Raw genomic sequence first — 15,034 nt, 5'->3', positions numbered from 1 at the left:
TTAATAAAGAGTTTGAGCCACGGATCTTGGCTTACTCTGATTTTCCTGCTGGGAGCTGCTTGCAGGTCCCCAGTTTTGCTCTTGCTGCTGACCACAGATAACATCCTCCAGGTGCCATCCCACAGGAGGGACAAGGGGTATTCCTGAGGCCACAGCAGGAGGTGGGACATGCTCCTGTGTCCGTGAGGTGCTGCAGAGGCCCTGTGCAGGGCAGGGCTTCCTGAGGTGCTACACCAGCCCATGGTGGGTGTCCCTTGGTGCCTGGAAAAGCACAGCCAGCAGGGTGAAGAGCTGGCAGCAGCTCCAAGGTTCTGACTCTCAAACAGCCTCTCTCCTTGTACAGGAGCAGCTCACCAAGAAAATGTGTCTCTTGCTGCCTGTTCAATGCCTGGAAGAAGGAGAATGGTGTTAACGTGCTCATGTCTCTCACCAGTCCTGTTCCCAGCTCCAAACACCCTTTTCTCAGCACTCCCCCAGTGCCTGCCCTCCCTGGGATGAGCATCCAAACCTAATTGCACTTGTTTGGGACTCAGAGCCACTCCTGCTGTCAGTACGGCTCTGGACAATTCTGGTGGAAGTGCTGCAGGGAGATCTGCCAGAGTCATTCACACTTTTTTATGGGTCTTCCTTTGAATTCCTCTACAATTTCAGCAACAAAGTTGCAGATTTTTGCAAAGTTTAAACTCTAGGACGCTGCTCTGCTGGGCCACCACAATTTAAATCTGCTAACAGGTTGGGTCTTGATTGCTTTCCGTGACTCAACCATGCCAGGAGCACAGGATCCCATCCAAAGCCCACCAACCACAGCGGAAACCTTTCTGCTCTTGGAAATCACCCTACAGCTTCCAACAGCCCCTGTCCAAATTAGCTCTTCCTGATCCCTGCACAGCTGAGGACATGCAGGATGTGGCCCAGCCAGGTGGAAGGAGCTCAGTGAAAATGGGAATTGGTAGCAAAAATCAATTTTTATATATCTTCATGCACTTGTTTCTTATTTTCATCCATGCAATGAGTGCTTCAGGAGTATGTGGCGTCCTTGCCCAAAATCTTTGTATGTCCATATACTGTGGTCTGGGATGACCCTGCTTGAGCAGGGAGCTTTGACCAGATGTGCCTCTGTGGTGCCTTCCAACCTAACCCATTCTATGATATCGCCAACCTAATTTTTTTCCTGATCTTCCAAGCCCTGGCACCGGCCCTGTGGTTGGCGCTGGGAAAGGAATGTGACTGTCAAGCGAGCTGCCGTAACCGTGTCTAAATTCAATTAATGCTGAGGAAGGGGAGAGGAAGGAAACACGACGGGGCTGCCCAGGGACGGGATACCGCCCAGGGACGGGACACCGCCCGCCAGACCCCCTGACCCGGCCGGGACGTTCCCGGGGCCCCCGCGGCTCCCTCAGGGCCCGGCCCGGGGCAGGAGAGGGCGCCCCCTACCGGCCGGCCGCTCCCACGTGCGTTCCCCCCTCGCGGCGCGCAGCCAATGGGGGAGCGGGGGGCGTGTCTCGGCGGCCGCCGCCGCCAATGGGCGCGCGGAGCCGCGGCGGGGGGCGTGGCTGGGCGCGCGCCGCGGCGATCCCCGGTGCCGAGGGCGGGCAGGGCGCACTCGGGCCCCGTTCCCGTCGCTGCGCTGCGCGCTCGGCACCGCCGCCGCACTACCATGTTTGACGGCTTCCTCCTGCCCCTCGTCGTGCCCTGTCTGCTGCTCTGCGGACTGGACGCCGGCACAGGTAGCGCTCCCAGCCGCCCCGGCTCCCCTTCCCCGGCGGCGCTGACAGGGTCCGGTCCCGGGCGGCAGCGTGCGGGTGCGGAGCGCTGGGCACGCACCGCATCCCCTGCGTGGCCGCGGTCCCAGCCCGCGGGATTAATTGCTCCAGGCTTTTGTATTTTCTTTTCCTGTCCTCCCGCTGCTGCTGTAGCGTTCCATGTGGAAAGCTGCTGACTGTCCTTGGCTGCTGCTGCGGCTCGCTCTGCTTTTCCCCTTCTCCCTGCAGATTTTTATTGGGGTTGGTGAAATGCGATGCTTGTGTCTGAGCTATATATATATATACTTTTTATATTTTTTTAATGATACAAGTAGCTTTAGCGTTTGCCCTATTCCTCTCTTCCTGCACGCTTCTGTCTCTAATATATGTGTATATAGAGAGAAATAAATCGCCGTGCTCCGCTGCCTCCATTGTCTGCGCAGCCCGTTCCCGGTTTCCAGCGGGGCTGTCTGCGCTGAAACCCGAGCGCGGGGCTGTCCCGGGGAGCGGGGGGTGCCGCAGCCCCCGGCCGCCCCGTCGGGCCGCGGCTCCGGGGTGCGAGCGCCTGAGCCTCTCTCCTTCTCGCCTGCAGCTGGCGGAGCGGAGCTGGAAGTGGTGATCCCGGAGCGAGTGCCGCTGGAGAAGATCCACCTGCTGCCGCCCGGAGGGGATCGCGGCGGCCCCCGGCGCCGGCGGGCAGCGGCGGAGCAGGACGAGGAGGAGGAGGCTGTGCTGCTCCGCCTGCCCGCCGCCGGCGCCGAGCTGTACCTGCACCTCCGCCGCGACCTGCGCTTCCTGGCCCGGGGCTTCGCGGTGGAGCAGCGGCGCGGGGAGGCGCGGCGGCCCCCGCGGGAGCGGCTCTGCTTCTACTCGGGACACGCTCTGAACCGCAGCGACTCCTTCGCCTCCCTCAGCACCTGCGCCGGGCTGGTACTGCCATCCCACCCTTCTTCCCCACCTCAGGGCTGGTGCTGCCATCCCACCCCGCTCTCCCCTCAGGGCCGGTGCTGCCATCCCACCCCGCTCCTTCCCTCAGGGCCCGCTCCTCCCCTCAGGGCCGGTGCTGCCATCCCGGCCCGCTCTCCCCTCAGGACCGGTGCTGCCATCCCGGCCCGCTCTCCCCTCAGGACCGGTGCTGCCATCCCACCCTTCTTCCCTTCCTCAGGGCTGGTGCTGCCATCCCGGCCTGCTCCCTTCCTCAGGCTGGGTCCTGCCAGCCCCATGAGGCGGGATACCTGCCCTCAGGGAGGTGACTCTCCTGTCCCCTCGCCTCACTGTCCCCTCAGCTCCCGGGCCCTGCCAAGCACCGCCGCTGTCCCATGGTGGGTGTTCTGCCCACCCTGGCTCTCCCTGTGGAGTTGCCTCAGCCATCCCTGAGGGGCTCAGGCCCTGCAGTTCCATTGTGGGTGGGTGGCAGAACCCAAGGGTGCTGTAGAGGAGCCTACTGATGGAAGAGAACATCTTGTGTCACTGTCGCCAGGCATGGGGCAGGTGGCTGTGTCCCGCTGGGGTGTTTTGGTGCCATCCTGGCTTGATGCTGTGGCAGCTCTGCAGCTGGCTCTTCCCCGGCTCCTGCTCTCAGTGTTGGGATGTTCACTGTGGTCAGGGAGCAGCCAGTGCCCCAGCATGGTCACAGGAACGTCCCACTCAGGGGGCTTTTCCCACCACAAGTGTCAGGATTTCTCTGGCTGTAGTTTCAGGTGGCTCTGCAGGGCCTGGCTCTCCTCTGAGCATCCCAGTAGGAGCAGGTGATCTTGTGTGGGACAGAAAGTTTCTCTGTGTTTGAGACAGATGCGTAAGACATTGAGTAGTTTGCAATTATTGTTGATAACTTTTAAAGTACTTCAGGAAGTCAGCGGGGCATTAGGCAGTGATTCCCAGCAGATGGTCCTGGAAGGTGTGCCTGTCAGAACAGACCTGATGGTGGAGATTTATCCTTAAACCGTAGTGAGGAGCAGTTCATGCTCTGCCCTCAGGGCTCCAGCCTTCGTTCCCGAGCCATTTGAGGGCGCTGTGCCTCAGGATTAAAAAAAACCCCAGCAAACAGAGATGCTGAGGTCTGAGTGGCACTGGAGCTGAGTTCCACCGAGAGCAGCTTAAAACTGATATCTCTAGTTCAAGCCTTAAATCACTAACAGCTCTATGCTTTTGCCACCAGGCGTGTTTTGTTAATCCTGCTGGGCTTCCAAAGCTGGAAAGCACAAACAAACAGAGGAGAAACCTTTAAAAAAAGAGGAATGTAGTTGTAGGCACAGTATTAACTGCCTGAGATCAGGGAATGGAGGAGGGGGTGATAAAGCTTGGCAAAATTCCCAGCAGGAAAGCTGAAAAAGAGACAAGACTAGTTAGTCTTAGCTCACTACTCAGCAAAAGTGAACAGCAATATTGCAGTACCTGTTTGGATCCTGGCAATTCTAAGCAATGGCTAAATTGACATAACTGGGCTGGATCAGCCTGGGATCAGTGTGAAAGCTGCTGGTTTGTGCCAAAGCCCCTTGTGTTAGTGGCAGTCCTGGTAAAGCTCTGCTTGCCTTTGCCTTGGACCTGGTCCTGGCAGTGCTCAGAGTGCTGTGGGCAGATGTGTTGAGAGAGAGAGCTGTTTCTGCATGTTGGGATATTCCTTTCCTGTTAGAGGAATCCATTCATCCTCTTCATCCAGATAATCACCAGGAATGGGAAAGGGCTAGAAGCAGGTGCAGGGTACATTGGAATGAGTTAAGGTTAAAACACCCTTGTAAGCTCAAAACTAGAGAACAGAAAACTCCAGTGTCTTGAGGATTAGCCTGAACTTAAGATGGATGAAACTAAACTTAAGATGAACCTCATTAATTATTGAAATGGTTTCATTGAAATAATCCATACCCCCATGTAGATGAACTTTATTTTAGCTGAGTGGACCATTTTGGTTTCTTAAGTCTGTCTTCAAACATGAAACATCTCACATTTTAGGCTGTTTTCAGTGTTTACACAGTGGCCACACTAAACCAGCATACCTGTAGTGAAAGCTGTCTAATGTAGTGGTAAGATGTTTTCTGGGATCAGAGGAATCGAAAGTTTGCCCCAAATTGTCTAGGAAGTCTTTAATGTGCTATGAGTTGAGAGCAGGTGACTCTAGAGCCTAAAATTTTTTTGCCTTCTAATCTGGCAATTTTAAAATACTAAGACCATCACTTAAAAAAAAAAAAATATTTTCCCATTGCTTCCTTGAGCCCTGTTTGCTGCAGGAAGAATAAGACTTTGCCCTCAGCAGCAGCTTCACAGGTGGGACATGGGCCAGACCTGCTGGGCCAGAGGAAAGACCTGGGCAGTGGAAACCTTGCAGCCTGTTTGTGCTGGCATTTGTCTTGTGAGCAGTGCTAGTGCTGCAGTGGGGGTTTCCTGAAAATTCCAGCAGGGGAATGCTCATTGGACTCTGACTGGGTGATCAGGACATCTCCTTCAGAAAAGCTGCTTGCCAAGAGGTAGAGTGGGCAGTAATGCTGTGTCCTGATCTCCAGCTGGCTCAGGCCTTGCTGTAATCACATTCTCAGCCATGCCATAAATCATAGCAAAAGTGATAGAAAATGATCAGGGCAAGTGGAGTTCTAGTAAAAACAAAATCCCTGACACAGTGGCACGAAAACTGAGCTGCAGCCAGGCTGAGCAATTGCTTCCTGGTGATGGGATCAGATTCCCAGTGTGGCATCTGAAGGTTGGGCCCTGGTTTTCAAGCTCTGCTGGCAGATGCTGCTGTTAACCTGTGTGTGGCTGCTGCAGCTCTGCTTTGGGAAGGGTGAGCTCTGTGAGCTCTGTGAGCTCAGAGTGAGGTAAAAGCTGCTCTACCCAAGGTCTCACCATTGAAATGCAGCTCAAGTGCTGGTGTGAGGATGCTCCAGTGCTCCTGTTCCTCGTTGGGAATGGAGCCTAGAGAGGCACAGGGTTCCTGGAAAGTGCTGCTGCCTTCCCCTTGGCAGCCCTGGCCTCTGGGGAGTGCAGCTGTGCCAGCACTTGGACTCTGGCCACAGCTCAGGGCTGCCCTGCCCTGCCCTGCTGCTGGGCACTCCCAGGCAGCTCTGCAGCCCTGGGACCATCACTGCAGCACAGCAGCCAGTGCAGGAACTTTGTGTTTTGGAAAGTTCCAGCTTTGTCAGGCCACAGTTGAGTCACTGTCACGTGCTGAAGTGCTGGACTGCAGCATCAGCCCCTTAGAGCAGGTGTAGGCTTTTCATACCTGTACCTGCGTTTTGGAAACTGTTACAGTTTTGAGAGGGTCATGAGTCCATGTCAAAATAAGCATTATAATTAGAAATTAAAAGAAACTCTTGAAAACTGTTCAGCAGCCAAAAGATGACAATCACTGGGATGCATTTAAAGGCAGAGGTTTGATTCTAAATAACTTCCATTTTAAAACCCAGAGTCTTTGATCTTGGGTTCAGGATTGCTCTTTGTCTTGTCTCTGTATAAGGTGGCATGTCCTTCTCAGTTGAATTTAGAGAATAGTTTGTGCCTCCTGTGTCTTGTCTCTAAATAAGGTGGCATGTCCTTCTCAGTAGAATTTAGAGAATAGTTTGTGCCTCCCTCCAGTTCAGGCTAGTTCATGGAGTTCTGCTGGAGAAGAGGAACAAGGATGCAGCAGAGGCTGCAGTGTGTCAGGGTTAGGCCACTCTGGGTGTCAGGGGTGGGTGAGTGATGGAGATAAACACTTCCCTGGTGGCCCATCCTGTGCCACAGGTACCTTAGGCTGGTGGATTGCCAGTTTCACTGCAGAGGGAGCTGGTGCCTGGTTCAGAGCAGGCGCTGCAGCTCAGGAGCTCCATCCTGGCCAGGGAGGTGTTTTCTGCGTGCCCTGCAGGTGACTCGGGAGCCTCTGCTGCCGTGGGAAGCAGGGCAGAGCAGGCGTGTGGGGATTAAAGATGATACAATTTCCCCCGAGGAAACCTTCAGCTCCACTGAACTCTCCTGTCTGGGAGAGGAGCTGTCTGGCATTCATCCATAGCTGGGCCACAAGCTGAAAAGTTAAACCTCTTAAATTACTGTGCTGGGTTTCCTTGTGCTGGGATTTTCTTTCCTCTTCCACAGTGGACAAGAGGGAGAAGATTTTGGGGTTTCCTTGTCTAGCAGAGTTGGAGGCCAGGGCAGATATTCCTGGGTATGTTCTGCTCTCAGAACTGAGTGTAAACCTGAAATGACTCTGGAACAAGACTTAATTTAAAGCTCTTCTTTTCAATTTGCTTGAATTGCACTTTTAAATAATAACCAAGCAAAGCTGAAACATGGTTAATAAGGGTGGGACTAAAACCCACATGAAGTTTATTAAACTGTATTTGTGGGTTGTTTTGTTCTTCACTTGAAACATTAACTTCCTTTTAACTCTGAGGAAATGGTTAAACAACAATTTGCAGCGTAACAGTTGAGAAATTGAGAAGGGGATGGAATTTGTCAGATGTTTAAATCTGTTCTCTTTTCAGCATGTTCTATGTATGTAACTAATGAACACTTAGGAGCAAGAGAAAAATCTGTTAAAGATTCAGCATTTCACAGATCTCCTTCAAAGATGTTGTGAAAATAAAAAGGGCTGGAAAAACAGTGTAACTGTTGGAGAGTATTAACATGTGGGAAGGTCGGGAACCATGTGCAGAGAGCACTGAGGATTTGGATCCCTGTTCTGAGCAAGCCCTGGAGCTGCAGCAGCTCCAGCAGCACTACCAGGGCACAGGGACAGAGCCAAGGAGGCAGGATGGGGTCACACAAAGGCTGTGCCACTGCCATTCCAGTGTCACTCTGTGAGGACCTTCCTCCTTTCCCTGCTGCATTTAGCCCAAGAAAAGCTCCACTGGAAGATGATTTGTAGCAGAGGAGTGGTACAAGAGCAGATGACAGTGAGCAGGTTGCTTGAGTGACCCCTGTGAGTGTGAAACCCTGGATAAGAGCACATGGCAATGTTCTGGTGGTGAGCAATGTTGAGCTGATTTCTAAAATAAGGATGTGAACTATCCCCAATGTGAAAGATCTTGCCACTGTTAGGCGCAGTGGTGAGTGGGGCTGTAGGGGAAGTGTGGATTATTGTTTGTTTTAATCAGCTTGTCAGTTTGCCTGCCTTTGGGGGGGCTGAAATCATTCCAGCCTTTCCTGTTAGCAGAGCTGCAGGGCTCTGTCAGCTGCATGGTCTGGCCACACCAACTGTAAAATTAATGCAGATGGTGGTGAACTCCTGCACTCCTCTGAATATTTGGGTTCCTGTGTCTCAGCTCCTCCAGGATGGTGGGGCTGGGCAGCTGCTTTTCCCAAAATTCAGCTATCCCAGGATCTGGCACAGCAGCAGGTCCTGGACTCCCACAGGGAGAGAAGGATGGGAGGGAGTATCCCAACTCTTGATATGCATCTCCCCAGGCAAATGGGAATTGGCAGGTCCAAAGCATTTCACTTAATTGGAGTGATTTCCTGGGATGTGGGAAAAGTAGCTCCAAGGGTTACCTGGTATTCTGTACTTTTACTTCCTTACTTCTTTTTACTTCCTTGTCTTCAAAATCCAAAGCCCTCTGCAGTCCCTCAACTCAGACAAGACAAGGAAAGCCCAGAGCCTCTGGCCAGGGCTGATGTCTGATCTCTCATGCTGGGATTAGCACAAGGCAGGATCTGCAGGATTTGAGGGATGCAAATGAGGAATGCATTTCTTATGGAAAAAGCAAAATAATGACCTGACTATTCAAGTGACAGGGTCCAAAAGATGTCCTTGAGCCAGCAGGTTTGGGGACTCTGCAGAACCCAACTGGCAAATCTGGGGGAATTTTTAGCATTTTTAACTCCCTAGAGATGCTTTACAGGCCTCATCCTGCAAACCCTTCCTGCTTGAAACTCTATTTGCCTGTTCAGATTGAGCTTGAGATGCTTCCCAACGTATTCCAGGGTGAAGACTCATGGCTCTTTCTCTCCATAGGTTTCACAATTCCACAGCAAATGTGAAACATAAGTCTTTTCCAATGGTTTAAATTATTTTCACTCCTGATGCCAGAAAATTGGGATAATGTGGGGTGGTGATGAAACTGACTTCTTCTTACACACTTTTGGCACCAGCTGAAATGGTTGGCAGTCTGTCAGGAGCTCTGGTGTGGCTTTTAGTACCATGGCACCAGATTTATAACCCTTCTTCTAAATAATTAAAACCTATATTAAAAAAGGGGGTTGGGGCTACCTCCCAGCTGGAAGATTGGAACAAGGAGGGGAAATAGTGGAGAACATCATAAAGGAGGCTGAAAGAACAAGTCACCAGAGCTTTTGCTGTCTCTGGAGCAACTCTGACAAAGCCCAACTTGTGATTGAAGTGAAAAGGCAGCCCTTTGGACACTCCAGGCAGAGGGGGTCTTGTAAACTGCTGAGCATTCTGTAGGGCCTAGCAATAATGTTGGGTTTTCTCTGTATGCAGGAAGTGCCAAGGCATTTTATCCTTAAGCAATTCTCTGTCCCAAGAGCAAGGTCTCTTTTGGAAGGCCCCAGAGAGGTGTCTCTTGTCTCCTCAGAGACAGGGCACTGATTGTCTCTGCTGTGCTTTGCAGCCATGCCCAGTGCAGACACCAACTTTTACAGTTTTCTCTTTGTCCAAGCTCCCTTTGGAAATCAGTGACCCCTCCTGAGACCCCCTGAATGCTGCTCAGTTCGTGTGGCTGTCAGAGGAGGAGAGCTCTCATTTCTGCTGCAGAAATTCCTCTTGCTGGAAATACTGGGCCAAAGGGATTTCCTGGGTGTACGTGAGGACGGGATTTGGCAGGGAGGTGTGGAAATGTGCAATATACAGTATGGATGTAATGTATATTATAAATCATACTAGTACAGTCAGCTGTTGAGCATACAGCATTTGGATGTACGTGCAGAGCATTTCTTTGGAGAGTTGCCTGGCTGGCACAGAGTGTGGGGAGGGGGGACCAGGAAAGCCTGGCCTCTGTTTTTGTGTGCAGGATGGGTGTTGGAGCTCTCTGGAAGCACCTTTACCTCTCAGGTGCACAGTCCTGGCAGAGCAGATGAGCCCTTCTGTTGTCAACAGAAGTTAAATCAGACCTCAAGACTTCTCTCAAGGGGGAGGTACAGGGCAGAGCTGTGTTTTGAGCCTTTTAATTGCAATATAAATAATCACTGGATTAGTGCAATGAAAAATAAGAACTCCTCACTGCAAATACCCACTTTGTGCAACATGTTACAGCCTTGGTGTTGATTACTAAACCTGGAGGCTTTGTTAAGTTTTAAGGTGATAACTTTGCTTTCACTCTGTCCTTTTCATGCCAGAAAAGGAGTGGAAAAAGCATAAAAGAACCTTAAAAGCTCTGGGTTGTGAGCAGAGGAGGGCTCTCCTGGGGCAGGAGCTGGCTTCCAAAGGTGTTCTTGCCAGCCCTGCTGTAAGGTCTGGACTTGGTGCAAGGAAGGCAGGGATTTAGTGCTCTGACCTGGACCCTATGGAGTTATTTAGGCAGGGTCTTTGCCTTCCTAGTGTCACTTATTCCAGGAATGGTGGAAAATCCTGAAACTGGGGCAGTACAACAGTCCCTTCCTGACTTCACCTCTGAAACCCAACCCATGGCCTGCAGGGAGAGCAGAGCTGACTGTGTGGCCCCTAATGTAGTCAGGAAGAGGTGTTTGGTCCCAAAAATGCTGTGTGGCTCTGCAAGTCACACTTGCATCAGTTCACTCAGTGTTCCTTGTGAGGGTGGTGCCCACAGGGTGCAGGCAGTGTCACCTCTGCGCTCTGAGACAGTAAATGCCATTCAATAGCAGGGCAGTCCTGGCAGCTGGAGAGGTGATTTTGAAGGGATTTCTGTTAACAGGATTTATTTGTCCTCATGTGAGCTGAGCATCTTGTAAAACACACATATTTGTGGCACTGTGTCTGGAGCGGGAGGAGGAAGGGAAAGCAAAAGTGTTGACAGGAATCCCCACCTTTCCTTTGTTCAGTGCATTGTTCCTAGTGCTCAGTAATATAAAAAGTAAACAAGAGAAGCAGATGAAGTTCTTTATTCTGTATTACACAGGCTGAACACAACCATCATCCCGTTGTTTCCTCACACTGCAAATGTGAGGAAATGATGGGATTATGGCTGTGAAATGACCTGGGTGAAATTTCCTGGGTTTCAGACCAGGCTGGATAGCCAAGGCTTGGGCACCAAACTGATGGGGTTTTTTTTTGTTCTGTTTTGTGCACAGGTTGGCTACATCCAGCTTGGGTCAGAGCAGCTGCTGATCCAACCTGTGAATGCATCTGAGAGCTCCTTCAGTGGGAAGGAACATTTCATCAGGCGGAGACGATCCACCAAGCCTGGCCACCCCTCCAGGCCCCAGGGCCCTGAGGAGCACTGCAAGGTTGTGGCAGGTGAGCTTGGAGTGGCTCCAGAGAGCAGCCATGGCAATTCTGCTTGGATTTTGTGATTCTGGTGGGTGGGAAGCTGGGGCTGGGGAGGCATGGCAAGTGTGGGTGAATCCTGTTTCTGCTTCAGGCTGGAATCACATCACAGCCATGAGGTTATCAGGGCATGTGAGATGATAAATTCTGCTCTAATCTTGCAGTGTGACCACTGCTCAGGGAGGGATTCACTGGGTTTTTAGCAAAGGTTCAGGATTTTTAACTGAAGTCAGTGTTGATGGGGACTCTTCCATCTCGCCTTTCTTCTGGAGTTGTGCTGAGCAGGCAGGGATAGAACGGTGATCCTCACATTTCAGAGGGTGGAAAACATCATTTCACCTGCTTTGATATAATTGAATCACAAGTATCATCTGTGGAGTCCAACTCCAGGGATCCAGCTCATAATGGGATAAAGGGATATCTGGAGATGGAAGAGATGCACAGTTTGTCTTTCAGAGGAATCTGCTTTCTTTTTCATCTTCTCATGCCATCATTCTTTCTTCTGTGTAGGAGAGCACACAATCCATATCAGGGTCAACTGAGCAGACTTTGTATTCTTTTATGGCTTTAAATTGCTTTTGTAAGAGCTTGTGTGCATTTGGAGCTACTAGATGTAGTTCAGAAGGTGACTTTTTTAAACTAGGAGCTTGATTTTGCCTTTTCTCTCTGGTGTTTGATTCATCAAACTTAAACTCTATCTGATAAAACAGCTGTTATACCATATATGATAATGTGCTATCATTTTTCAGGAGAAAATGGCCAACTCTGTTCATTGATCATATCCTGTCTTCTCCCACTTTCAAAGCCACACAGGCAAATTGCCAGCTGATATAAACTATTTTTTTGCTTCTTCAGAGTAATTAAATTTTATCATTTCTGGAATTCTCTCTGGGTGTATTGCAGAGGGGGTATTTTTTATGCACTCTGTGAAATCTCTTCATTAAGTTGCAGTGTCCCTGTATTTTCTGCTCCTTTCATTCCTCTCCTGCCTTCTCCTGGGTGGGTTCCATAAATGGAGCAGTGGGTTCTGCTGCTGGGGAGCAGGGCTGGGGGGATTTTCTGGGCACAGGAATGAGGATCACTGGTGTGGGAAGAGCTGAGTGCTCAGGGACAAGGGCTGCTGCTGGATGTGGAAGGTTGTGGCAGCAACAGGAGGCACAAAAATCTTCCTTGTGGGAGCAGCAGTGGAAGGGGCCTGAAGGAGCTCACTGGAACAGCCAGGAGCCTGAAGTTTGCTTGTAAGGCTTTGTATCTCAGTTTTTGTATTTAACCACACCTATGCACCAGCAAAACAACCTGTGCCTGCTTCTGCACTGGGTGCTGGTAAATCCTGCAGCCAGGACCTTTATTTTCTCCTGTGTGGAGCTGAGCTCTTAATAGTTCAGCAGGTTTATCATTCTCAGGGGTTCAGACTAAGCCAATCTGCCCTCTGATTCTCTGAGAATGAAATCTTGGATCTGGTTGCAGTTACAGATCCCTTATGTCTCTTTTCAGAGAAAACATCAGAATTCAGCACTGCTCTGATTTCCCAGCCAAGTCCTGTAGGTGCTGCAGCCCTGTGGTCACAGAAAATGCATTTCAGAATTCTTACACTGTAAAATGAGACAGCCATTAGTTAAAATCTGAATTGAACCAGGATCAGTCCAGGAAATGAGCCTCACCCTTTGGCCACTGAACCTTCTGACCTGTTTTCTAGGGGCAGGATGCTCCCTGTCCTTGGCAGAACTGGAATTCCCTCCCTGAGAAGAGGAACTGAAGGAAGGAAACTGGGGAGACACTGGGTAATAATTACATGGCATCACAAAGGGAAAGAGGAGCTGAGTGAGCATGAAGGTGCTGAAAGAAGACACTTATGATAAAAGAGCATTTCCAGGGGCACCTCCTGCTTCCTGAGGGCCTCTGGGGAGCCCCTGCTACACTGGAACAGAATTCCCATCCCTTGGGTGCTGTCTCCTGCTGTGCTAGAAGGGAGCCAAGCCTTGCTTGGCAGTAGCCCTGATCTAAAATAATGCAATTGCTCATGGATTTCCCCCTTAAAGGCCGACCCCTGGATCTTTGTCATTGTTGAGGGACAGAAATGTAACTCATGGCTGTTAATAGGCTTAGCACATTAATGACCTAATTGCCTCCTGTCTGCTTTGGATTAACTTTTGTGCATAAGGAGTTTAGAAATGAAAAAATTAATCCTGTCTGACACACAAAAAGTCCATTTCTAATAAAACTGTGTGGAAGTGACCATCTAGGAGTGTGCTTCCAGAGTTTCTCCTGGGAAAAGGTCTCTTCACAGTGAATCTCACCAATGTGGACTGGCCAGATTTGTACTAGAGGTTGTTTTCCAGTGGCTTAAAATTTGGCTCACCCAGGCTAAAACTTGGCAGGAAAGGTTGGAGGTTGTAAATAAATGGGGATATTTCTATGCCAGACATTTAGGTACAAACCTTGTATTGTAGAATGACATAGACAGAAAAAGACAGGTCTGTGTAAATACAGTATAAAATGAGTGTTTTTCAAGGGCACAGAACTGCCATGCTTGGGCATTTTTCAGTCTTTTACTGCTGTTCTTGTATTTTCTGAATACACAAGAATCACCTCTGTATGTATTTTCTTCTTCAAATTCTGTAATTCAGAGGTAGCTGGCATAATCTGGGGTTATTTGGGAATCAAAGCACAAAACATAAGCTGAATTTTTAATGCTAACTATTGATCATGCCATAAAAATTTAAACAGGGCTAAATTGCTCAATGGCAAATTTCCTGTGATATATGAACTTAATAACTTGTAAAACAAAGGTGCTTGGTGATGTAATGTGTGAGCATTTGGAGGAGGAGCAGGAAAGCACTTTAGGAAGGCAAAATGAACTAAATTAGGAAGTGCTGCTGGGGGCACAGAGAGCACAGCTTTCCAAGGGCTGTGTTCCACCCAGAGATGTGGTGCCCTCCCTGCAGACCCCAGCACTGGGAGGGGGAAAGTGGCTTGGGGCCAGGTAAAGCCATCAGGCTGGTTTGATAAGGGGTGGGTAAAATCTCTAAAACAACTCCCTTAGTCTGAGTGGTGTTACATGTCCTGCAGCACTCAAAATTATTTTTAGGTCTGCAGGAGAACTTTGTGGGAGCCAAATTTCTCCTGGAATAATCTGTATAAGAGGATTAATCTGGCTGTAGTCAAGAATGGGAAAGTACTTAAGGTTTTGCATGACTGGATCCTTGAGATTTGAACCTGAAAGTGTCTACTAATGGGTTAAAAAAAATCCCAGAGCTGATGTTTTAATTCCTTTGTTTGAATTCCAAAGTGCTCCAGCAGCAAAGGAGGGATCCCATCACCATGGGCCAGGTGCTATTGTTAGTCATATGATATGTGAATATGTTTTATTTTTATCACCTGTCATCCAGCAAGAGAGAGAGAGTTCAAGTCACAATGCACATTTCTGCTCAGGCATGAACATGAGCCCCTGTGAGGCAAACACAAAACCTATTAAAAGGTTTCCAGGTGCACATGCAGTGAGGGGGAAGGAAGGGAAGGTTGGGTTTCACTTGCTCTGAGCAGGGAGTGGTGAGGAACAGGGGAAACAGCTCCACAGCAGTGATGGGAAACACCTCTCATCTCTGGACACTGGGCAGCATCTGCACACAGCTCCTGTCACACCCTGCTCTCACTTTAAACACCAGCTCTGACAACTTGCTTGTCATAGGTCCTGGATGAGTGGTTTTGCTATGGAGAGAGTGGAGTCAAAGGGACTTTTGTTTGCAGGCTTTAATAGATACAAGTAAGTTTCCCTGCAGAAGAGCCAGGCAGGAGAGAAAGATCTCTTTTTAAGGCATCATGCATGATTTTTGCAGTGCCCAACCTCTGAGATAGAGCTTCTTTCATTGTCCTCTCTCTGTGAGCTTGGGACATATAATAAATGTTTCCATGTGACAATATCCACCAC

At 49.9% G+C, this 15,034-nt stretch overlaps 1 protein-coding gene across 1 annotated transcript in view; it reads left to right on the top strand.

Annotated features, from left to right (window-relative positions):
- Positions 1 to 1,657: 1,657 nt before the first annotated feature.
- The window catches only part of ADAMTS17 (ADAM metallopeptidase with thrombospondin type 1 motif 17), a 152,940-nt gene continuing 139,563 nt past the window's right edge, over positions 1,658 to 15,034 (top strand). Inside the window, exons 1-3 of the mRNA XM_058033730.1 lie at positions 1,658 to 1,727; positions 2,335 to 2,672; positions 10,911 to 11,076. Coding sequence (XP_057889713.1) covers positions 1,658 to 1,727; positions 2,335 to 2,672; positions 10,911 to 11,076 — 574 coding nt within the window. The remainder of the gene's footprint in view (positions 1,728 to 2,334; positions 2,673 to 10,910; positions 11,077 to 15,034) is intronic.

Source organism: Melospiza georgiana, chromosome 13 (genome assembly GCF_028018845.1).
Source record: "Melospiza georgiana isolate bMelGeo1 chromosome 13, bMelGeo1.pri, whole genome shotgun sequence".
In the NCBI taxonomy this organism is placed as follows: Eukaryota; Metazoa; Chordata; class Aves; order Passeriformes; family Passerellidae; genus Melospiza; species Melospiza georgiana.
Note: the sequence above shows the minus strand (reverse complement) of the source record. Positions and strands in the feature narration are given on the sequence as shown.